Source organism: Gavia stellata, chromosome 2 (genome assembly GCF_030936135.1).
Source record: "Gavia stellata isolate bGavSte3 chromosome 2, bGavSte3.hap2, whole genome shotgun sequence".
In the NCBI taxonomy this organism is placed as follows: Eukaryota; Metazoa; Chordata; class Aves; order Gaviiformes; family Gaviidae; genus Gavia; species Gavia stellata.
The window spans coordinates 112,582,554-112,606,804 of NC_082595.1; the positions used below are offsets into that span (position 1 = coordinate 112,582,554).

At 46.4% G+C, this 24,251-nt stretch overlaps 1 protein-coding gene across 1 annotated transcript in view; it reads right to left on the reverse strand.

Moving 5' to 3' along the window:
• The window catches only part of RAB10 (RAB10, member RAS oncogene family), a 47,498-nt gene extending 24,232 nt beyond the window's left edge, over nt 1-23,266 (reverse strand). The window contains exon 1 of the mRNA XM_059827622.1: nt 23,118-23,266. Within this exon, the coding sequence (XP_059683605.1) occupies nt 23,118-23,244 (127 nt within the window). The 5' untranslated portion in view covers nt 23,245-23,266. The remainder of the gene's footprint in view (nt 1-23,117) is intronic.
• Between the last annotated feature and the right edge of the window lie 985 nt (nt 23,267-24,251).

Here is a 24,251-nt window from a genome sequence, read left to right on the forward strand (position 1 = left end):
TTCATCAACTTCAACAGGGCAAACTGGAATTCAAAGAAAAACCTGGAAGTATGCTCCCAGCCTATTAAACACTTAATATAACTCTACACTTTCAAATAAAAATCTGGAAATGTTTGTTACACTTCAGCATAGCTCACGCAGTTTAACAATGAAATCTCCTTACAGGCAAATCATCCCTGGTTTCTGGCTCACTTCTGGGTTTCCATACAATTTCAAGTCTTGTACCAGTTGCTTATAGTAATATATGGGCCCAGGTCTGACCAAAACCTGAACTCACGGCTTTAAAAAAAAAAACAGAAGCCATCTATGGATCCTTTAGGTTACTGGTCTTTGAGTATCAAAGCTTAAGAAGTACCATTAGTTCATCTCATGATGTGTGCAAACAAGATCTGCCCTTACACAAATACTGAAAGTCACTTCTGCCTCATCACTGTAAACACGCTGACCAAGAAGAGTTTCAGGAGCTGGAAGGTCAGATTTGTGCATCAGGCCACTGAAGTTGAGCTCTTCCATCATCTTCTACATCAGCAGAGGTTATTGTCAACAACTCCCGACAAAGCATTCTGGTTTTATTTGTGTAAGTTTAAGTATCTGAATGTCTTGGTGAATACAGAACTGTTTGCTCAAGGGTTTTGCGTTTCCATTGCTCTCAGACGAAAGACATTAATGAAGACCCAGGACTTGCATCAGCAGAACGGCGTGTTTTAAATCCATAATCACTGCATCCAAACAGCTCTATATCACTTTACACCATCTCAAGCCCCTGCCAAGGTTTTGTAAAGATCACTCTTCTGTTGCTAAATCACAAACCAACCATTCTTGAAAAGTGAAAGACAGAATGCCATCAGTACAAGAGGGAGGGAGAAAAAGTTATTTTCCAGTCCATTTCAGAGCTACAAATGATGAGCTAGCCCTTTTCAGACAGCACGAATTTTGTTTGCATTCTTTCCAAACAAAGACAGCATTCAGCTCGGTGAGGACGCTGGGAGGTAGGAAGCGGAATGTAGGGCAAGAGAGGGGCAACGCTGCCGCGCCAGGAGCCTGACAGTCAACCTGCACGTCAGATCACCATCAACTGCAGACCGTAAGCAGCATATGAATAAGTGCATTTTGTATTTCATTTGTTAGTAAGTACTGTTAAAGTATATTTGCAAAGCAGTATGTATTTTCAACTCAGGAAAGAAAAGCAAACGTGCATGAATACATACTCAAGTCTCGTGTCTTCACGCTGCTCACCTTTGTGCTACAGGCTCTGGAAACAGCAAGTATTTTTCTTAGCAGTGTACTTAAACCGCAGCTATCAACACCCAGATTAACACGGCAGAACTCGGGCCACATTCGACTTTTCTGATGCGCACCTGGATGGCCCCTTTCGCCTGCACCCCTCCCAGCAGTCAGTATTCCTGAAGGAGGTATGGTTCCAGCCTGAGCTATGGCACTTTCTCCAGGGGTCTGATGGTGCATCTGAATATCCCCACACTAATCCACTTCAAACAACTAAAGCAAGGTGGAGCTCTTGCAAGTGCTTTAATAGCCACAAAAGGATATAAATGTTATCTTTACTGCCTAACTTTTTAGAAATTCCAGCATTAAGTAAAGAGAGAGACTGACCAAGCAGAAGGAAACCTATCTGCTATCTTTCTCTGAATTAAGAGCTTTCAAATTCACAAAGTCAGAAGGAACACTGACTTATGGCACATTAATACAAAGAGCGCAAACTGCAACATACCTATAGTCAGCACACCACTACCATCACAGAAGCAGAGAGAAAATCTGTATCCTTCAGGTATGTTCACAGCCTACAGTAGGGCCCAATAAACAGCCCTAAAATATTTTTATTTAAAAAGCAAAAACGCAATACAAGAAAACTTACCAACAGTAGGAAAATACAGCAATAACTAAGCCTGGACGCTTCTAAAATTACAAAATTAACTTTCGGGCATAGACCTTTGTAGAACTTTGTCTAGTCTTTTTGCACAGAACTATTTGATCATGAGATCCCACAATTCTCAAGACAGATTTATTACAAGTCTTTCTGAAGCTTAATACCTTAATGCAGAAGATGACTTCTAAAACAAACTCCTAAGACAGATACTGCTTTATAAAGTTTATTAATCTCTAGAGCATAACACTAATAAAAAGGTGATTCCTCCAAGCCCTCCCAGTAACAAGCTTTCCAAATATAGCAAGTCCAGAATTATAAATTCTCCGAAATCAACATAAGTCTTGCAAACAAGCTTTAACACTTCAGAATGTTATTTTACTAAGAATATGCAGACATTCACATTTGTCATCAATGAAGCAGTTAAGATCAAATATTCTGTAAGAAAGCTTCAGCTGTAAAGACACTTGCTCTTTCCAAGCGTATCAGGTACGAGATGAGAGTTCTGGTTTTAATTAAGCTCTTAAGTGATCTCAGTTACTACTTAGGTCATTCAAAATATTTATCCTACAAGGTATTCATACCTGCACAGCATGAATATACAACATTCCCAACCACACTCAACATTTTAAGTACTATTTTTCAGAGGCTTTATATTAGAAATCTAAAGTTTTCTCCCTTCTTCACACCTTCAGCACAAGACAAAGTCTCAACATTGGGTTTTCCAGCTGTCACACCCGATTCTGAGAGCTGGGACTTTGCTGAGACAATGCTTTGCACTTGGGGTGAAAGGTGTTCGAAGCACAAGATTCAGACAGAAGAGTTTATTTGGAGGAGCAATAGCAAACCCCAGGCCAGGTGATTGTTTTGTGCCTAAGCACACTGGCACCACTTGATTCAGCCCTACAGAGAACTGTGCAAGTACACATGGATTACACAAGCATATACGAACCTGTTTTAAAGAACCTTAACTCCACATTAAAAAAAAAAAAACAAACCCTAAAAAACCCCAAAAAACTAAACCTGCTTCTTAGCAAAACTTAAATTGAACTCGGTTTTAATACTGCAGTGACTTCTTAAAAGCAGTTCATTTATAGCTGACAAACTTACAGATTAGATTATCCGGTAATAATCTCAATTCTCATTCCTGAGAAGGAAGCACCTTCCTGCAGCCTTTCAGTACTTAAAGGGAGCTGATAAGAAAGATGGGGACAGACTTTTTGGTAGGGCCTGTAGCAACAGGACAAGGGGGAATGGTTTTAAGCTAAAAGAGGGGAGATTCAGACTAGATATAAGGAAGAAATTGTTCACGCTGAGGGTGGCGAAACCCTGGCCCAGGTTGCCCAGAGAGGTGGTAGATGCCCCATCCCTGGAAACATTCCAGGTCAGGTTGGACGGGGCTCTGAGCAACCTGGTCTGGTTGGAGATGTCCCTGCTCATGGCAGGGGGTTGGACTAGATGGCCTGGGAAGGTCCCTTCCAGCCCAAACCATCCTGCGATTCGATGATTCTATGAAATCCAAGGACTGTTTTTTCCCAGGCGGTCTCTCGCCTCGCCTGCAGCAGGGCTTCTCCCCCTGCCAGACGGGCTGCAGCTCTTACTCTTAGCAAGGGCTGCCGGGAGGCAGCTGCAGGGCCGCAGGAGCAGCCTCTCTACAGCTCCCTGGGATGTCTCCCGTCACTTGTCTGTGTAAGTTTGTCAGCTATAGGAAAGGAATAGGCATCCATTCCAAAGTGCCACTTCTGAGATTTACAACTTTTTGGTAGAGTATTTAGGAATACTTTGCAAGTGTGCAAACTAATCACCATTCAGACTGTTCTGGAAGAGGAACTCAAGCTATTCACAGACTCATCCTTTGGCAAGAGCTTGAGCAAAAGCGTAAGTTTTATCAGAGAGAGCAAAATTCAGCTGACGCAGTAAGGAACAGGAGGAAGCTTTAGGCTAGCTGGGACAAGCCTCTACAGTCATGGCAATTCTTTCTGAGGTACAGATTTGCTACCTTTGGCAGAAAGCATGGCGTTCAGCTAGAGAGGAGAGAACTCTTAATAACTGGTCTCTAAAAGGAGCTGGAACCCACATTATCCTCCCCTATTGCTTGTAGCTTAGATCTCATGTGGACTTCTAACAGGTGGATTTCTGTGGCACCTTCTTTCTCTGGATAAAATTGTAATAAAACAATAAAAGGAGTTGCTAGACAAAGTCTCAAACTCTTGCTCACTAAAACAAGTCTGAATGAGATTATCAGCGTGACAGAGACCAAGAGGAAACCTGAAAACCTGGACGACTTGGCTTCTTTTATGCATATTGAGAAACTGTAGATCCAGGTAAGGAACTGGTACTTTAGGTCATAACTACCCTCTCTAACAAGACATTTGTTCATCAGGAGTGAGGGATTACATTGCACTTGAACTCCTCCTTGTCTTTAGCCCTGACCATGTGTAGTATGGTCAGCTACTTGGGAAGGAACAGAATGGGAAGAGGGAAAGGCAGCATGACCAGCAACAAAAAACGAGTGATTGAATCAAAATGAGAAGCCTATCGATGCTTCAGAGTCTGACAAGATGCACACACACAGTGTTCTTAGTCTAAACTGAGTGGGCAATACTAATTTTGCTCATGCCTTTGTAGGAGGATGTACAAACAGCACAGCAGCTCCACACCTCTTGGTTTTACACTACTGAATCCACCCTCCTCTCCAGCTTTCAAATACATTTAATCTCATGAGTAAACAAGATAGTAACTAAGTAAATAAGACAGCTAGTCTTCCTCTTTCAGGAGAAAGCTCACTTCACATGCATGCTTATTGGCTCGTTTTCTTTTGCGTAGCGCACACAGCATATACAGCGGCAGTTCCTCCCCTTACAAAAGCCGGGGCAAGTTACTTACGCGTCTCAAGTCCATTTTGTCATCTTAATTTCAATAAAAGCAGCAAGACAACAGCTCGAGACTGACGCATGGAGCAAGCTACACTCTCCAGCAAGACTCTTCCTTTTGTCTCGTTTTTCTTGACCTCACACTAAAACCTCCAAGTGCACCAACTACTGCAGGTGACTCCAAAAGCTGAAAGGACATTATCTACTACAAGCAAACACGGCTGTAAGACAAAGCAAAAATGAGGCACCTATATGAAAGAAAATTAATAATAAATTTAATAAATAGGTTAATAGAACTTTTTTCAAAAACTAACAAGATGTTTCCGAACCTGCCTGTTCTGGTTAGTGGAGGGGAATAGGTGGGAGAAGAAAGACAAAAGGAGAAGGGAACTGTACAAGGTAGCAACCATCAGTCAGTGACTGAGTTAATGTTTTGCCCTCAAGGCAAGTTTAGTTCCTCTGCGAAAACAAAATTCTATATCCTAATGCAGCAACAAGCTTATAAGTTGCTTTCCAAAAATTTAAGCTAAGCAGGGTGATCAAACAACACAGCCCGATGTGGATGGAGAACAGAGGCAAACAGGTACCTCTCACCAGCTGAATACAGGGAGCCAGGCAATCTGACTGCTGCTGTTAGCCTAAGATAACCCCATACAAACTGCTGCAAAACAAAACAAGTTATAAATAATGTAGGGTACCCATTCCACACAGATGACAGACAACACTTGGCGGTTACGTCAGACCATGTTGCAGATTCCCATTCATTTTAACTAAAGGCTGCTACCGCACTGGTCAGACCTAAAATAAATGCTTACAAAAAAAAAAAAAGACTACAGTCGTTTATGATACAAACTTACATGACCGAGTTTCCTTGCAGCCGCCAAAGTTACCATGAGTCAGGACTCCTATTCAACTGCAGGCTAGAGAGCACCTACATAACTTGTTCAGGCAGAGCAGCCCAGTGCCAGGAGCGGTGAGCAGAGCCTCAGCAGTCGGAGCAAAGGGGCCCCAGAAAATGAATCGATGCAGTGCAGTACTCCCACGGCCACCACGTGCAGAAGGCCATGGGGAGAACCAGCAGCAGCCCCCAGGACCAGCACAGAGGCTATCAGGAATCACAGAGCAGGCAACACTAAAATGGCCTCTTGGCTGTCTTTGCTGTCCTTTTCTAAACCTTTAATCCCATAATTTTTGACATTCAGTGGCTAGGAGTGCAACGAAGGACTCTAGATACAGGCAGACTATGGATTCATGTGGTAGTAAAAAAAAACTTCAGTGAATTCATGTGTTTCATCAACTCCACACTAAGTTTTTCCTAGTGCGGAGCGTGCAAACCAGAGCAGCAACAAGAACTCACTCTTCCTGCTCGGCAAGGTTTCAAGTCGTGACAATTCTGCATTTACAGAGCACCAGAAGTTGCATCTAAATAAAGTAACACATACCTTAGAGGAAACCTTAGGAAAGGTACACTTAGTTAATTCTAGTAGTCTAAGAAAGTTCCACAACAACTGGCTAAGAGAAAACATCCATGAAGGTAAGTGTCCCGTTTGAGAGCCCAGTTTTGATTGAGCTAGGCATGGGAGGAGAATGGTAACAGAAACAAGTGATTTAATTACTTTAATTCCACCAGCCACAAATGATGTGATTAGTGTTACTTTTTTTTTTCCGCTCCTCCTTCCCACACATCCCATCACTGGTGTCAATCCTCCCACCCTCACACTGAGCCTATCAGCCAGAGGCCTCTCCTCTCCCCAAGGACCTTCCGCATTCGGCACCCACTCACTGCACAACCCACCGCACACTTGGTTTTAGTACCCTCATGAACTATCACTTGGGTAAACAGTCACTCCTTTATCTCGAGGTCACCAGCCTCAATCCACACCACCCTGATAGCAACAGCTACACCACGGAACTGTTTTTCTTAGTGACATTCATAGTAACAAGCAGAGAAACTACTGGGAGAATAGCTGTATCTTCGACTGCTAGGGATCCACAGTACCCGAGATGTGTGCTTTTGTAGAGCAGGTATCAAGAAAAGTAATTATGACCACACCCCTCTCTCTATAAAGATAAGCTAAAGATTCTTAACCAGTGATACTTGCTAGTGTGATGGTGTGTATCTGAATAAACCACTCATTTACTTACAGCATCTATTTTTAGGAATGCAGCAGATTCTCAAAATCCAATCAATCAACTTACCTTTAGTTTTTAACACAAGAGATTAAATGGGAGATTCTTTAAAAAAAAAAAAGGTATCTTTCCTCTTCAACAGAGTGATCAAGTCCTATCAGTCCCTCCAAACCATCCCCACGGCTCTTTCCTGAATCTTCAGTTTTTCAGTATGATTTTACAGTATCTTCATAAAACTACCTTTACAGGCTAAGTTTCACTAATACCGTATCGATACGGAGAAATTCCAGACTCGGTCACGTTAAGGGAGAATGTGGGACATTAGCAGTAGTGCTGTTGCCAGATCATCTCCTACCAATTAATCTATTCTTAACGAAGCAGATGACAATCCTGCGAGACGGCAGCTTCTCAGTGTGACCTACATTCTTCCAGCCTAGATGCCTGCATTTGTTGTGCTTTCAAATGCTGTCACACATCACAAACAAATACGACTCAGCATTGCAGGGATATTTGGTTTATGCAAATCAACACTGACTAACTGATATGGGGAACTCAGCTGAATATTCATTTTGGTGACAAATCCAGTACTCTGGCTCGTATCCCCCCCCAATATCTGGCTTAATCCCCCTCAAACAATAGAAGGCCATTGTTATCCAGCCTGACCTCTTATCTGGGAAAGGCCACATACTGTGAATTCATTCACATCTTCATCGTTTGCAGAAATGGGGGGTCCTCACACCACGCTGCTGCCTCCCATCCACAGCTGCCTCGCTGGAGCTTTCCAAGCGGTCTGCCTCGTATTCCACCCGCAGCCACCAGCCAGTTCAGAGACAAACAACAATGTTCGGAATTACAAGATTCAGAAAGACCAGAGCGAAGGACACTTTCCCAACTTGAAATTCTTTTTGAAGTGTTCCTGTTTCCCTTCAAAGCGGCAGACAAGCTGTAAGCATGCAAGCTTCCTTTGTGCATCAATTCGTTTCAAGGATGCATATTAAATCTAGGTCAAGACTACAGCCTTCTAGTGCACCAAAAATTTCCTCTCATTACTAGCCTCACTTGTAACCTCCTCAACGATCACTCTTCAGAGATTTATGTTAAAACCAGAAGGTAACACCTACATGTTAATAATGGAGTAAATCATCACAGAAGTCAGTATTGCTACCAGAAATTCTTTAAGAGCACTTGGGGGCAGTATCAAAAAAAAAAAAACCTCAAATAATCAAGGAGACAGAGGTGTTGTGAATTATCTGCTATCCATAAACCAGGTTGCTGCACCTGCATAGCAACTGTGACCTTCCACCCCTCCACTATTCTTGTCACCTATATTTAAAAACTTAATCATCTTCAGAAACAAATCTTGAGATCTCTTTTGTTCCACTTTATTCCCCTCCAACGGAGAGAATTCCATTATCTTGCCACTATGCACTGGATATTTGCAGATGCAACTCTTTACATTAGCTGGAACACAAGCAGTGAGGCTTTCCTTCTCCTTTTTCAAATACAGATTGCGTCCACACATTTAGGTCTCAGAAGCCACAAGGCTGTAAGGAAGCAAACAGTATCAACACGTCAAGAATTCCATGAAGCTGCTTCTCCTCAAGTGACATTGTTCAGATGTTTAATAGATTGATTACAATGTGAAGTGCTGTTCATCCCCATACCTGGAATTAAAACAGCAAATCCAAATAATCAGAAGGTAAGAAAGGCACCATTACCATTCAGCACACAGTCGTAGTTGAGGTCCCATCACATGTACCGGCTTGGAAGGCATTTTAAAACGGCACTGTCTCATTCAACAATGACACGGACAGCGATTAAGAAGTTTACATACATCTCAAGTTCCAGCTCCCTTACTCCATCTACTGCATACATTTAAATACTGATCTGTAAACTAAAAAGCTAGTAATAAAGCTTCTTTGCAAAGACTAGTAGAAAATACAACTTTCCTGTAAAGTGAAGACAATGACTCCTCCAAGGGAGGAACTAAGATCCATGAGCTTAAAAACATTAATTAGAGGTGCCTGACTAGAGGTCTGTAGGGAAAGGTGTCTTAATGAACTAAAGCTCAATCTACAAGAGCTCAAACCAACCCGATTTCTAGTAACCTTTCCTTGAGAGGCGTCACGTCCTCCTCCACATTCAGAGGGAGTGACAATGGCACAGGCATTCACGCCTCAGCAATTCAAGCCACACTTTGGGTGATTAACAAATGCACTGCCGGTGATCTAAATTGATGGAGACTGCTGAGGCAGTACGAAAGAACAACGTGGTTTTCTACCTCTGGCAAAGCAACAGGGCAGGGGACTTTGGGCGAGCTCTTTAACCGCCGCAGCTATGCCCGTGAACCCTCCAGGGTACTAAACGCTGAAGAGCACGCTATGGCCACATCCAGCAGCGAGTCAGCTGATGGCAAGGGAAGTGCCCAGGACCAGAACTTCAGCCAGTGGACTATGTGTTCGTGGCACTGTTTTGATCTCATGGGTTTGATTTGAGAGCTAGCACTCTCCATATCAGGGCCTGGGCAAAGTTCAGGAGATAATCAGGGCAAAGACCATTTCCCAATAAAATGGATGCAAGCACCCGGCTCTGGATATCAAGTGACAGCAGTTTCCAGTGGTTAAGAATCTGGCACTTCAACTTCAGCATAAGCTCAGTAGATGTGTTCAAAGCACAGCTGCCGTGAATTTTGGGTGCAGTGAGTCGACCTGCCATTCACACCAAGCAGACTAAACTTGAGGTCCCAGACAATGACGAAGGTTCACAGAGTCTCACTTTGGTGCAAGTAACCCATCACATACGACAGGGACAGAAGCCATTTCTCAGGCCAGAACCAGTTATGAAGCCTTCTCATCCTCTCCTCCCCAGTTGCCTTCATCTCATTTAATGCATTAATGCAACTTTTGTCTAGTGAAGTTTAAGTATTGTGTTAGACAGTCCTCAATACAGCACGCTGCACAGAAAGATCTGAGGCGGCCACAGAAAGTAAGCAGATCAACCGGTGAGGGTCCCACAGGATCTCTCCTCACTTAACCGTATTCCTTCCAAGGAAGGAGTTTCAGAAGTCACGTGAAAGTACAGTTCAAATTTACATATAAAAAAAAAAATCTCTGCTCAGAAAGAAGCTTCCTGTTGATACCACCTACACTGCCACTTAGGTCTATGAAACCACGCACAGTTTCAACAAAAGCAGTTCCTTCTTCCAGAAAAAAAAGAAACTTTTATCATTTTGCCATTCCAGCAGCTAAACCTTACACAAGGCTCCCACAAACAAGACAAAATGAACAAAGGAGCTGTTTTAGTGAGGTTTTATGCATACCAAGAGACAAGAAGGTTTTTATTCACAAGGTAGTAAGGAAAAAAAGGAAATGAAGCTCTAGCAAGAAACAGTACATACTTCAGAGTTGTTCCCATGCAGCAAAAATCTCTGCTTAGTGTCAGTTAACTCCAGGTTTGAGGGCTGATTTAATTCTCTGCCATTACATATTTCATTTTCTAATATACCCCGTAAACTTCTGGCCCAGGTAGCAGAGTTCTGCCAGTCGCCTTTACCAGCATGTCTTTTTAGGGAGGGCACCACATGAAGCAGCCATACCTCCCTGTGAACCCCTTTGTCAGCGAAGCCCATTAGGTCCCACACCTAAAATCACAGCAGGGAAAGGTCTGGACTCCAGCAAGCCGACAGTCCACACACAAATTCACGACTAATTGGAATTCTACTCTAAACCAGCAAACAGGCGCTATGTTTAAGTTCAATTACAGCCAACTAAATCGGTTTTCATGCATGTCTTAGCCTACTTATGCTATATTTGTTAGCTAGAAAATAAATATGGTACATGAATCTGCTTTCACATAAATGGCTTCTGTTTATGAAACAGAAAATTTGTCACTTCTTGCTGTAACAGTAACTTTGTCCTCAAGTTACATAAAAATAAAATTCAAGTTAACACTTACCCTGGCTAATTTATACTCAGCAGATTGACAGATAACACAAACAAAGGGAAGGAGATTCATTCAGGAAAAGCGTTAGCTTTACCAAAGAGGCAAGTACTGTGTCTTGGAGGTCATTAAAAAGATTCAGCCAGCCAACCTGTTCTAAATACTTAGAAGCTCAAGAAGTGCCCAGGAGCTCTCTGCCTTCCCAACATCCCTAACGATGACTTACTGCAGTGCAGAAACTCAGGTCAGTTACTTCTTGCTTCAGTAATTAAAACTCATTACTGCTAGAACTATCAAAGGAAGGACAGACTATCACTTACATTTTCAGACCAGGCAACTTGCTGGAACGTAAACTCTCAGTGAATGCACCCACCTGTATTTGACCAGTTTCAGCCACGCCAGCAGGATTTCAAACTTCTAAGAGCAAAACTGAGGAGTCGGGTAGTTACTGCACTTGGACTTTTAAATGTTTTCTCTGGTGAAACCACCTACCAGCTGCCTTTTCCAGCTCACTGAAAAGAACACATGTGCTTGTAAGTAACTACTTACTGCTGGAAAACCAGGTCTCTTTCATTACAAATAGAAAATATTACCATTATTTATGAAAGCACCCTAACTCAAGCTACCTAGACTACATCACAGCAGCAGGTGAAGTTTTGTCATCGTTGGCATGAGGTACGCACTGGCGTTACTAAAGCACGGAGCACTGCAGCCTAGAAGCATCGTTCCCATTTACAAGAGGGTTGGAGATAAGCTGTGACCCAGCCCTTTCTGTGCGAAATTTTCAATACTGAATTGCTGGTTAAGGCCACACCTATTATTTCTACACAGACTCCAAAGAATGGCATTGTGTCTAGTGTTAAATATAGTATGTTCAACTATGAAGCTCCATTGCTTGCGTTACATCAGTACAATTCAATACGTATTTTACTGAAGCAGTGGCCATATGATTTAGGATGTTTTCAGTTACTGAGTATCAACTTACACATATATTCCAACATTGAAGTTTCATAAAAAGCTTTAATGTATGAACCCTTCAGCATCAAGAAACACAGAGACTTCACAGAGTCAAAGCATGGCAGCAGGTACTTATCTTTGGTTTACACCAAGTTCTAGGGATCTGTAAGACAACTGCCACACCTCAAGCACAGCGTGACCACGAAAAGTTCCTCCACCTCCCTACTCTTGGAGGAGATCAAGTATTATACCACCAGATGTTTCTACCCAACCTCTCTAAGTTCTCCAGTGAGCAAGAAGATAAATGGCAGTGTTGTCAAGCTCATTAGCAGGAAAAAAGACTGAAGGGAAAAAAAAAGGTCATTGCTACAATATTGCCCAGAAGCATCACATTTAAGTAAGTCTTATCACCTTTTTTAGCTATTACCGATACTGCGACACTCGAACCACAGAAAGAGCCCGAGAAACAGGAATTATGTACCTTTGAAAGGGTGGAAAAACTGGAAGAGCATCGCATGACACGCCTAGAATCAAAAGTTATTGCTACCCCAAAAGACTGGCCTCTCCCGAGGCAGCACTGAAGGCCGTAAGACTTGTTTGGATTCTCTAGTTTGCTGTATGCTGCAACAAGGTTAGCTACACCTCAACTGCCAGAAGAAAAAAGCCCCAAGCTAGCACCTTGCCAACTCTCACCTCCAGTGTAAAGGCATTGTGCCTCAGGACGATGAGAATAGATGCTCACTTGCAAGGTTTCAATTCTCATGGAATAAACCCATTTCCCTTTGCACTGAAGGGAGCCGGGAGTGGTCACACAGTCAGCCATCCCGCCTCGGCAAAGGACCTGCGCTGACTCCCTGTATCCCACATCTATTCCGCAACAAAGCATCTGACTATGATATTGAAAAGGACTATGTTAGAACATGACATCAGGATTTACACGGAAAGAACTGAGGTTAAAGAAGAGTTTTACCAATAGCCGGACCAGCAGCAGTGTAAGTTACAGGGTGAGAAACCACAAAGCTGACAGCAACTCCGACCAAAGAGGCGCCTGCTCTGAGCTCGGCAGCAGTACTGAAGCTCCTGCAAAAGCTAGATGAGGAGCACCTGAGCTCGCTCTGAGCAAGACATCACATGCCTTCTTTATCAGCTGTTTCTTCTACCTCTTAAGAAAGTACTTTGTTAGAAGCTCTTTACAAAGCTGGTGGCCATTATCTAACACCCTGAAGATCAAAAGCAGGCTTCCAGCAGGAATCTCTCCAGACTGGAGTGCTTTTGATCGGATCCAGCAGCAGCTCTGACACACACTGGGAATTTGGACCCCCAACACAGGTCCTGTCCTGGCACCGAGCACCAAGAGCGAGACTAAGGCAGGCTGCAGAGCGTGGAGTGTGCACTTCTAACACCCTACAGCAGGGCCACGTTAAGTCGGGTTGCTTGGGGTCTCTTCTAGAAATATTTTCATTATCCCACAGACAGCAGTCCCACCAGCTCTCCGCATTTCTGTTCCAGTCACAGACCACCCTCATCACGATTTTTTCCTAATACTCAGGTCAAATTTTCCCTGTTGAGACTTGTGTCTACCACTTCTGGCCCTTGGCAGCAGCCTCAGGCAGCACCGCAGCAAACGCTGGGGACCCGAACCTGGGCAGCCGCATCCCCTTGGTTCTCCGGCTGGGTCAAGGCCTCAAGCACGCTGGGACACATGCCCTGTGGCACATGGCCACCACGACTGCGCAGACACTAGCAGTCTAACGTTGTCACAGGCGGAGTTTTTGAGCCCCCAACCACCAGCATTTCTGTTCACCATCCCTGCTCACTGAAATAGGAATGAGAAGCACCAGACTTTCCAGAGAACTCACATTTCTGGTCCCTGCTGTCCCAGACATACCAACGTTAGGTACAAAACCCAAAGAACTAGCCAGTAGTATCTTTGGTTTTGCCAGGAACTTGAGTAGCTAAGAAAAATAAAAAATCATTTTGTTGTTTACTGGCAAGATCAAAAAGTTATGTTGAGATGAAAGCGTTTCACAGCATGCTTAATAAAACAGAAGCGTTGGTGGGATTCCTTTAACCAACAATTAAGACAGCTATATTTAAGCTACGCATCCAAGCTTCCTCTAAAGTGACAGAAAGGCATGCGTACATACTGCCATGTTCAGATGGATGGAGTTTCTTATTTTCCTTCGCCCCAGTTACAGAAGGAGCCTAGACAGCTAGCCCATGCTGACAGTTCAGCTTTTAACAAGCTAGTTATGCTAGAGGAATCCCATTTCAGAAAAGGGAACAGGATAGGACGCAGACTGCAGCAAGCCTTGGAAGGTGTGAAATTAAGATTGCTACCTAAGAACTGGAAACATCTAAATACCACTACCGACATTTTCAACTTTTTTTAATTATCAAAGTTCAGACATTTACTATAGATCTGCAATAGTATAATAGTTAAAGAAGTGCAATCAACTTAGTTACCTACAGGGAAGTCAGCTGCCAGTGAGGTTCGGAGGTGAGGAAGAACAGGTAACATGCCTATGGTTAGAAGGGCGGGACAGAGGACGCTTGGCACATCAATAGGTCAGGCATCAGTACGTTAACTTCATAGGCCTGAAGTTAATAACCAAATGTGTGAAGTAAAACATAAAATCACCTTTACTCCAGGAGACGGAAAAGCTGGCGAGTCCAAGTAAAGATGTAACCACCTCAGAGGACAGAGTAACTTTTTATTCAGGACCAGGTGCGCACTGTTCAGTGATTGTTGCCATGAAACAGACACAAGAGTTCCACCTCATAAGCCACAGATGACACAACTTGACAAGACCAGCTTTAATGAACCTTCTGATAGCCTCGTAAATTAAATGACAGGCAAGTAAGTGGTACTGTACCCCGACCTAAAATGGGTAAACACCTGAAGTTATCACAGTACTACCCACCTTCATAACCACATCTTTTAAGGGTTCTGAAGCTTAGATCTTGGGCCAAGACGGCCTCCCACTGAGGACGGTATCTTCATCAATGACACAGACAGCAGGATCGAGTGCACCCTCAGCAAGTTCGCAGATGACACCAAGCAGTGTGGTGCGGTTGACACTCCTGAGGGAGGGGATGCCATCCAGAGGGACCTGGACAAGCTCAAGAAGTGGGCCCACCTGAACCTCATGAGGTTCAACAAGGCCAAGGGCAAGGTCTTGCACCTGGGTCGGGGCAACCCCCAGTATCAACACAGGCTGCGGGATGAAGGGATGGAGAGCAGCCCTGCGGAGAAGGACTTGGGGGTACTGGGGGATGAAAAGCCGGACGTGAGCCGGCAATGAGCACTCGCAGCCCAGAAAGCCAACCGCATCCTGGGCTGCATCCCCAGCAGCGTGGCCAGCAGGTCGAGGGAGGGGGTTCTGCCCCTCAACGCCGCTCTGGTGAGACCCCCCTGGAGCACTGCGTCCAGCTCTGGGGTCCCCAGCACAGGGAAGACATGGACCTGTTGGAGCGGGTCCAGAGGAGGCCACGGAGATGGTCAGAGGGCTGGAACAGCTCTGCTGTGAGGACAGGCTGGGAGAGATGGGGTTGCTCAGCCTGGAGAAGAGAAGGCTCTGGGGAGACCTTCCTGCGGCCTTTCAGTACTTAAAGGGGGCTTGTAGGAAAGATGGGGAGAGACTTTTTGGTAGGGCCTGTAGCAACAGGACAAGGGGGAATGGTTTTAAGCTAAAAGAGGGGAGATTCAGACTAGGTGGAAGGAAGAAATTGTTCACGCTGAGGGTGGTGAAACCCTGGCCCAGGTTGCCCAGAGAGGTGGTAGCTGCCCCATCCCTGGAAACATTCCAGGTCAGGTTGGACGGGGCTCTGAGCAACCTGGTCTGGTTGGAGATGTCCCTGCTCATGGCAGGGGGTTGGACTAGATGGCCTGGAAAGGTCCCTTCCAGCCCAAACTATTCTGTGATTCCATTATGTCGATCACAGCCCTGTACTGCAGTACTGGACTGGACCGTACTGCAGGACTGCAATACTAAAGGAACTCCCAGTACATGAAGCAGCATGCCACACCAGACCCACGTTATCGGGAAGGGAGTTTCCAGCACTCCCCCCAATCCAACAACTGCTTCAGCGTATCTGGTATCTGTAGAGCCAATCATTAGTCTGAATGTGAAAAAAACACCAGTTTGAAAAGCATCCTTGAGGACAAAGCTGTACAGGTATGGATGTCAGTGTGGGTATTCCACACTTAACGGCAATCAAGCAAGCAGGCCTCTCTCAGGGAGCGTTAAGTCAGATTTTGGAAATGAAGACAAACGGGTATTTCTGCAGGTTAGGCAGTGTAAGACAGTCACAATCCCAGTGGGAAAGAAAGCCTCGAGTTGTTTTAGCTACAGAAAAGAACAAAAACATGCAGAGACTTCTGGTTAAACCCACACAAGACTTCTAGTTAAACCCACGCAGAAAAAAAACCCACACAGTTAAGTTGTACCGAAACACTGAACATTCAAGACTTGCAGCAGCAACTCTGGTCCCTTTCCTGTTTCCCCAGGGCCAGACAGGGAACTCCCAAAGCACTGGGAATTTGGCAAGCCCGTTCTTCACAAAGTGTTTCTGAAGTACCTTACCCCCTCGCAAGGGTTACACAAAACCCTTCTCCACGTGTCACCAGAAGATCACGTAGCAAAACAGGCACTGGCTGCCACTGCCAGGAGACTCCGTGCAACCCACTCTCATTCAGTGTCTTTCCCAGACATTTCTCAACCCCAGGCAGATGAAGTTTCCTGGTAGGAGCAGCCCGCTCCCAGCCGCCATTCTTCCCGAGATTCCCCTGCTCTTTCCTCTACAACACCGCTAACAAGCAAGAACACGCTGCCCTTCCACAGCTCCAGAAAAGAGGAGGACAAGAGCAAGCTGTTGCCACCCGAACGGTGGAAGCGGCCCACACCCTGCTCCCGAGGGCTGCCAGGAGCAGGTACAGCGAGCGTGGCCTGCCAAGACAAAACCCCACACACGCAGCACCACTGGACTACAGGCAGCAACAGCTGCTTAGCACAAGCTAAAAAAACCCCTTCACCTTGGGATTATTTTTTTTTCCTATCTCCTGATGAAGTATTTATCAATAAACTCCCAACTAATTCTCTAATTAAATACCAATATTAACTGTAAGGGTGGAAAAGATTAAGCATTTTCTCAGGATTGAGGAGAGTAACAGATTTTCCTTTCGAAAGAGGTAATTACTTCTCTGCACCCCCCAGTTGTGCTTTATCACTCAGCAAGGCACTAAAAAACCCAGTCCGTGGTTTCTTAAAATGAAGGCTGCATCCCTGCTTATTAGTTCCCGAGCAAGTTTTCTACCAACGTCAACAGGCATTTCATTTGGTCTTGTAAAATTCAAGAGCAGACCACGGATTATTCGGACAGCCTGTCACAAGCTACAGGCCTGCGCTCCAAATCTGAAACACTCTACCCTAGGAAACATTAGCGACTTCATCCACTCTTTATCTTTGCCACTTACTGTTGAAGCCACAGTTCAGTCTCCTCCTGGACACAGCGCGGGAGCAGCCACCCTCCACACACTCCTTCCCATTCGACTCCACGTCTTCTGATCACACTTAGCACATTTAGGTAACAGCTGCCTATTAGTTTCAGCTGAACATAAATAGCATGTCAGTGCAAGGACAAAGAGGAAAAGGAGCAGCAGGGCTACGTGTCCTGTGCTGCCACCGCACAGGTATGTGCCCGAGTAAGGAGTTCAGCAGCGTTCTTCTCAATCTTCACCAACTGTTTTTGCCGGGAGGCAGTGACAGCAGAAGCACAGGGAGAGGAGCAAGCCCAGTTTTGGGTTTGTTTCACACTGGGGGCAGGGAGGAGGGAACACTAGGCACCGGCGATGCTGCCAAGCGCTTTGTTAGCATGGAACAGCAACCCTAAAGTGAGTTTTTACAAGTAACCTCTCGGTATGAGTACCACCTATTCCAGTCTTTCCATGTCCCCAGATGCCCTATGCACTCTGCCAGTACAGATTTACATGGTAACATAAGAAGCCAGATCAGGGAACTGATCCAGCTCAGCTGAAAAATAGCTATGTTTGAAAAAAATAAAGTTTCCAGCCAGCTCAGTTCCTCAGCGCTTCACCATACAGCTATCCACATACTTCTCATCAGCACTGCAAGGCATGCACAAGCAAAACTGCTGCTCATTATCCATGACCTAGATTTAAAAAAAAAAACAAAAACCCAAACACCCTCAATCATACCGTATCACGCCATTAAGTCTAATTCACTCTGTAACGCTTCTCCTGGGCGTCCCAGCAGACAGAGGTGAGAACCACTCTCTCCAGGCCAAAGAATACTCGTTCCGCCTCCAGCAACCAAGAGCTGAGGGGATTCCCAAGCTCCAGACTGCATCCAAACCATCACATCTAACAGCCACCAATGGATCCACTTCAATTTTCTACTTTCTTTCTGAACCCATTTCTATTTTCCCCTCCAAAACTTCCCATGACATCAAGTTTTATAGCTCAATTACCTATGTGTAGAAATGATTTTTGCATCTCTTGCTGCCTGATGATTTCTGGACTCCATGTCATGGAAATGACTGAACAGGAGCTGGGGTGGGGTTTTTGCTGGGGAGGTGGTTTGTTGGTTTGGTTTTTATTTCTGATTCATCTGCCAGGAGTCAGATAGGAACTGAACCCATAGCCTGGGCACAATACAAACAAAACTCAAAGTTGTTGCTGCTCCTGCAAGCCGACAAGCTATAGATGTAAGACAGAAAAGGAATCCAAGGAAAAAGCAAGACAGTACTTTCAACTGCTGTAGTAATACTCTGGTTTTGGACCCCAGAAATTACTTGTTTTTCCAACTTCATTGCAACCGTCATACAGCGAAAAGCATTTCCACAATTCAAAACATAAATTCCACCTAGTTTGTCTTCCCACGATCAACCAAGTTTTTCCCCATTCTCTACGTGGGACTCCTTCCTTCCCAATATTACTATATGACAATCATGGGCAAACAAATCCTCACAAGATGTATGAAGAAACTTGCTTTATTTCCTATTTTTGATATCCGAGGACTGACTTTAAAAAATTTCACTGCTTAAATGTACCAATACGCAATGACGCCAAAGCAAGTGCTTAGCAACTCAAAATCACTTCTAATAAAGGCCAAAGAAATAAGAAAACCCTGAGAAAAAAAGAATTTCATCAGAAAATAGTTTTCATACACCTTTGCATTTAAAACAATACAGTTTTGCACACTCCTAGCACAGCTTTGGCATCAAGACCTTGTTCTGTTCAGAATAAAATACGGGGTGATCAAACCTCAGATATCATACTGTTTTTTCTCTCTTTCTCGGGATTTGCAGAGTTGCAGTCAGTGCGAGTAAAGACCAGAAACACAGAATACCACTGCATCTTCAGTATGGGCTAAGGTCCATGAAAGCTTTACCTACATCAGTAGCTCTTAGAGGGAATCTCACGATGATTACATACGCTTTGTTCTCTTGAGCACATTACTAGAGGTAGTCAGGTTTCATGGGAAAACATTTTTTTGTGACTCACCTTAATTTGCATTTTACTTAGTCAAACAATAGCAATTATATGCTTGAGTTCAGTTTTGACATTCAAATTTTTAGACAGACATCCTCGCATGAGCAGCCCTCTCTACCTGCCTATGCCCAGGCAGCAAAGGCCAGTGCTTTACCTGCTGAAGAGCTTCACAAAGCGTGCCCGCAGAGCTCCAACAGATCATTTTTCGACTCTTCACTTCAAGCTGTCATCAACTTGACACGTTGAATGACAATTAAAAAAGTACTAGAGAAAATTAAGATCTCGAGTATACCTTGACTGGAAGCTACTTATACTAGCGTTTTTAACATTAAAAATAAAGAAAATCTGCTAGCAACAGGAGTGGCAGCAGAGAAAGTACTAAAATTAGTAGCATTTGGGGAGAGGGGAGACCAGGTAACCGTCTAAGAGAAGCCTCCAATATGTTCCCGCCCAGAGGAACAGCTACCACAGACAGACCTGACCCAACTGTAGAGTATCTGTAGAGCACAACTGAAAAGTCACCACAATTTCTCAAAAGAAGATACCCTAAAAATGATTTTTTGCACCAGAGAATTACTGAAGAGCTATTAAAAATAAGAATGGTTTGTGATAGACTAAGTCTTCTATACTTTATGCCCTTTCTACCTGAAAACAGCAACACAGCATTTGAGGACAAGGCCCCTGCGCTCTCCAGGGAGGTTACGATGACTTAGGGATTCTTGCAGAAGAGCCATCTGGATTATTTATAGCACCTCTAGACAGGGTAATGAAATCATTCACACAGGCACCTCATCACATCCAAAGGCTTAACTGCTATTTTAGCAGGAAATATTAGATTGAAGTGATTCAAAGTCAAATGTTAAAGACAGTATACCAAATTACACATGTAGTAAATTATATCCAAACTGCCATCATGGATCATGCTTAATCAGTCCTTAAAACATGTATTCACTCACTTTCATCTTTACAAGTTACTAATGTGAAGTAGAAATGCATTATTATTGTACATTCACTTACATATGCAGACAAGCCTTTGGTTTTATAGCATTAAAACACTTCCCCCAGTGGTATTTTATATACGTGGGCTAGTTTCAATATTCTTTGAGACCCCTCCTTGTCCTATAAAGACTAGAAAGACTGAACCAGTCCTCGCTTACAGCCATCAGTACTACTGTACATTTTACATGCTTGACTATCTCAGGTTCCCGGTGGGGCTCAGTGTAAACAGAGAAGCATGAATCAGAGCTGCCATGCTACCAAGTATTTTTTGGTTTTTTTTAAGTATAAGGAGAGATTCAGCCAAGAAGCCAGTCACCTTCAATGTCATCTACTGTGTACACAAGTGCTTTGGAAATAGTATTTCCTTGTTGCTACAGGTCAAAGACTCCATCTGAGGTTTTTCCTGAAACTCTCCTCTTCCGGCTGCAGAACCAGCCCAAACCGTGCAGCTACCGTGGCGGGATTTATCACAGCAGGTCCCACCAGGCAAAGCATCTTCTCAGGCTCTGTGTTACGTTCCTGGGTTGCCACTGCTGCCGTCACCGCTGCAGCAGAGAAAAACTTGAGAAAGTCTAAAAACTACAGTTACCGGTGGTAATTCGAGATCATGTATTTTCAGACAGATTACTCAATTGCTTTGTTGCAACAATGCGGAGAACAACTAAGCGAGCAGGTGTTTTAACCCAGTTCAAGATTCTTCCTTCACGGATGGGCTGCTTTTTAAAATGTGCTAGTGTAGAGTCTCCCTTTCAACTGACACTGCTTGCATGGGACACCTTCCCACCAGGTTTCCTCATTAACCAATTACATACAGGACAACTAAGGAAACAATTCATTTAAGACATCTTTGGGCAGGTTAGCACCTGGAATTCAGCACCACAAAGAAAATCTGTTTGTACCCCAAAGTCTGCTAAATTTCACCGCAAAGACGCGAGTCTGACACACCAACTAGTCATCAAGCGGTGTTCACAGCTACCATGACCAGAAATTTAGTTCAGAATTTAGGAAATAAAACTTGTTTGCCTTCTGGTCTACATGCACTACAAATAGATTATGTTCTCCAGAAATAAATACCTACTGGTCTCAATTGGTTTGAATGTTCAGAAACACTTCCAAACTCTGCACATGCACACCTGCAACTAAACCTGATGATACTCAGCTTGAATGCTCAAAAACTGCAGTTAGACCAAGAACTAATACTAATTACTAATTACTAAAAATCCCTGATCATGAAAAGCACAAGTTCTCTGGAGCAAGAGCCACCATATATCTGCTGACTTCTTCACTATGACATTGACTATTTTTAACTTTGAGAATTGAAATAAACCTTCCCAGCAAACTCAGAAAGCAACAAACGCCACATGATCCCAGCGAGAATTTGCCAAGCAGCGCAGAATTACACCACGGCCACGGCAGCAAAATAAATACAGCCTTCAATAGTCAAGGTATGCGATGTTAAGAGACAAGATGAAGTGACTGTGACACCCCCCCCCCCAAACAATTAAGTAAAACCCTCAGTTGAGGGCCAAAGAGCTTTTAGGCAAAAACTGCGTCTTGACACTTAGTTGTCCCCCAAATATACTTTCTTCCACTTTAAATTACCCAAGCCTTGCTTAAGAGGGTCTTTTTATGTCTTGTCATCTGAGCTGCAATTTTTAGGGTGATGTTTCAACACTGATGAGGAAGTACACAGGAGCGTACTTACACCTAGCACAAAGATTTACACTTACACCCTATGTTCTCCTACCCTTGGTGAACACCTGTATGGCCAATCAGGGATTTATATCAAGCACAGAAAGGCAGATCCAACTCAGCCCCCCCCCCAGAACAAAAGATTTTCTTTTTTCCAGATGTGTGGTAGGTATCTGCACATTACACCAGCAGGTACTGCAAGAAAGAGTGGAGGCACGAATTCTCTTAAATTGCCAGAGTCAGACACCAAGCTTAGAAGCTGCTGACCTGAACTCTTCATCTGCAAAACAAGACGGTGTTCAGGAGAAGAAAAACAAAACTCTCTGATACACCTAGGGAGAAAGGATGTTAGGTACAAGGCCTGTCTCACAGCGTGGACGAAATAGAAGGAGGAAAGCCTAAGGAAAATACACAGCTCTCTTTCATGATGTCGAAGGAACTATTGTAGTTAGGAGCTGCCCACCAACGAAGGGCTAAAATCAGCTTTGCCAGAAGGCCAGTGGCTCAGTCACAAACGAGGGAAGGACAGCTTTGTTGGGTGAGAAAACAGACCCCACCCACAAGTGTAATCATTTCTGCTAAGCCACATCAATAGCGGTGAAGAGACTGTGCAGGGATGGCAACCCCACCTCCCTCATGCGTGCAGGGGGGGAGAGATTCACCAGTGACGGAAGGAGCCAGGTGGGCTCTGGCTGTAGCTGGCAGAGGGTGCGGGGGACAAGCTGCCAAGGCCAGCCCCAAGGGAGGGAAAGAGAGGGTTGCTCAGGGTCACCCACAGCGGAGAAAACTGCTGCGCTCAACTGCGGAGAGAAACCGAATCATTCCTCCCTGCAGCAGAGGCGAAGCCGGTGCCGGGTGTGACCAGGGCGGCCGCCTCCCCGGGGATGTCATGCCGACAAAAAGAGCAAGGAGGGAAAAGGGGGGGGGGGCGAGAGGGGGTCCCCGGGGACCCACGGAGGCGAGGGCTGCCACAAGAGGAGAAAACGGGGCCGAAAGCTGGGAGGCAAGGCAGGGAGCAGGGCTGCCGCCCCGGGGGCAGGGCAGGGCAGCTGGAGCCCACCGGAGCGGGAACGGGGCGGAGAGCCCCGCTTGAGGGGGCCCGGCCCGCCGGGGGAGCGGGGGGGGCACTGACCGATGGTGGAGATGAAGGTGGTGTTGAAGGCATCGTCGGAGAAGCGGAAGAGCACGCAGGTCTTGCCGACCCCCGAGTCCCCGATGAGGAGCAGCTTGAAGAGCAGGTCGTAGGTTTTCTTCGCCATGGGGAGGCGCGGCGGCCGCCGCCGCCCGCTCCGGCCCCCTGCTCGCCCCCCCCGCCGCCGCCCTCCTTCACCGGGCGCCCCCGCCGCGGGTCCGCCCGCCCACCCCGGCCGGCAGCACCGGCCGCGCCGCTCGCGAGGGCGGCGGCGAAGGAGGAGGAGGACGAGGAGGAGGAGGAGGGGGCCCACAAAATGGCTTCCTGTCGCGGGGCGGCCCCGGCGCCTCGCGCGCTCCCCGCGCCGCCACGGGCCCGCTGTTCCTCACGGGGACGCGGCGGCGCCCGGCCTCATAACCCCGCGGCGCGGCTCGGCTCGGCTCGGCTCGGCCCGGCCCGGCGCGGCTCCCCGGGACGGCGGCGGCTCCTCCTCACAGGCGCTGCCGAGGCTGCGCGCGCCCCTCGGTAACCGCGCAGGCCTCCAGGCGGGGGCGCGCACGCCCTGACGTCAGCACGCACACCCGCGCGCGCGCCCCTGGCGGCAATGGGGCGGCAAGGGGGGAGGGAGGGCGGGCGGGCGGCGCGCGCGCCCGCGGCCCGCCGCAGAACCCCGGCGTGGTGACGCCACCCGCGCTCGCGGCCGCGCACCGGGGCGGGGCCTGAGGGGGCGGCGGCCCCGCCTTCCCACCGTTGCGCCGGCCGGCCGCCGCCGGAAGTCCCGCCTTCCCGCCGGGCTCCCATTGGGTACGGCCGCCTGCCAGTCTCGCCTCCCCCGGGGGTGACGTCACGGGGGCAGGGCGCGAGCACGACCCTCGGCGGGGGGCGCCGGGGCGGCGGCCGCCCCCTGGCGGCGTGAGCGGGCGCCGGGCCCTCACGGGGACCCCGGCCCGGCCCCGGTGCCCACCCCCCCGGTGCCCACCCCCCCGGGACAGGCCCTTCCGCGGGGTCCCCAGGCCCCGCCCGCCCGCGCCGTGGCCCCCAGCCCCCTCAGGGACCCTCCGCTGCAGCCGGCGGCCTCCCCCGGCCCGGGACCCGCCAGCCCCGGCCGAGCCTTACCGGGCCGCCTGCCGCTTA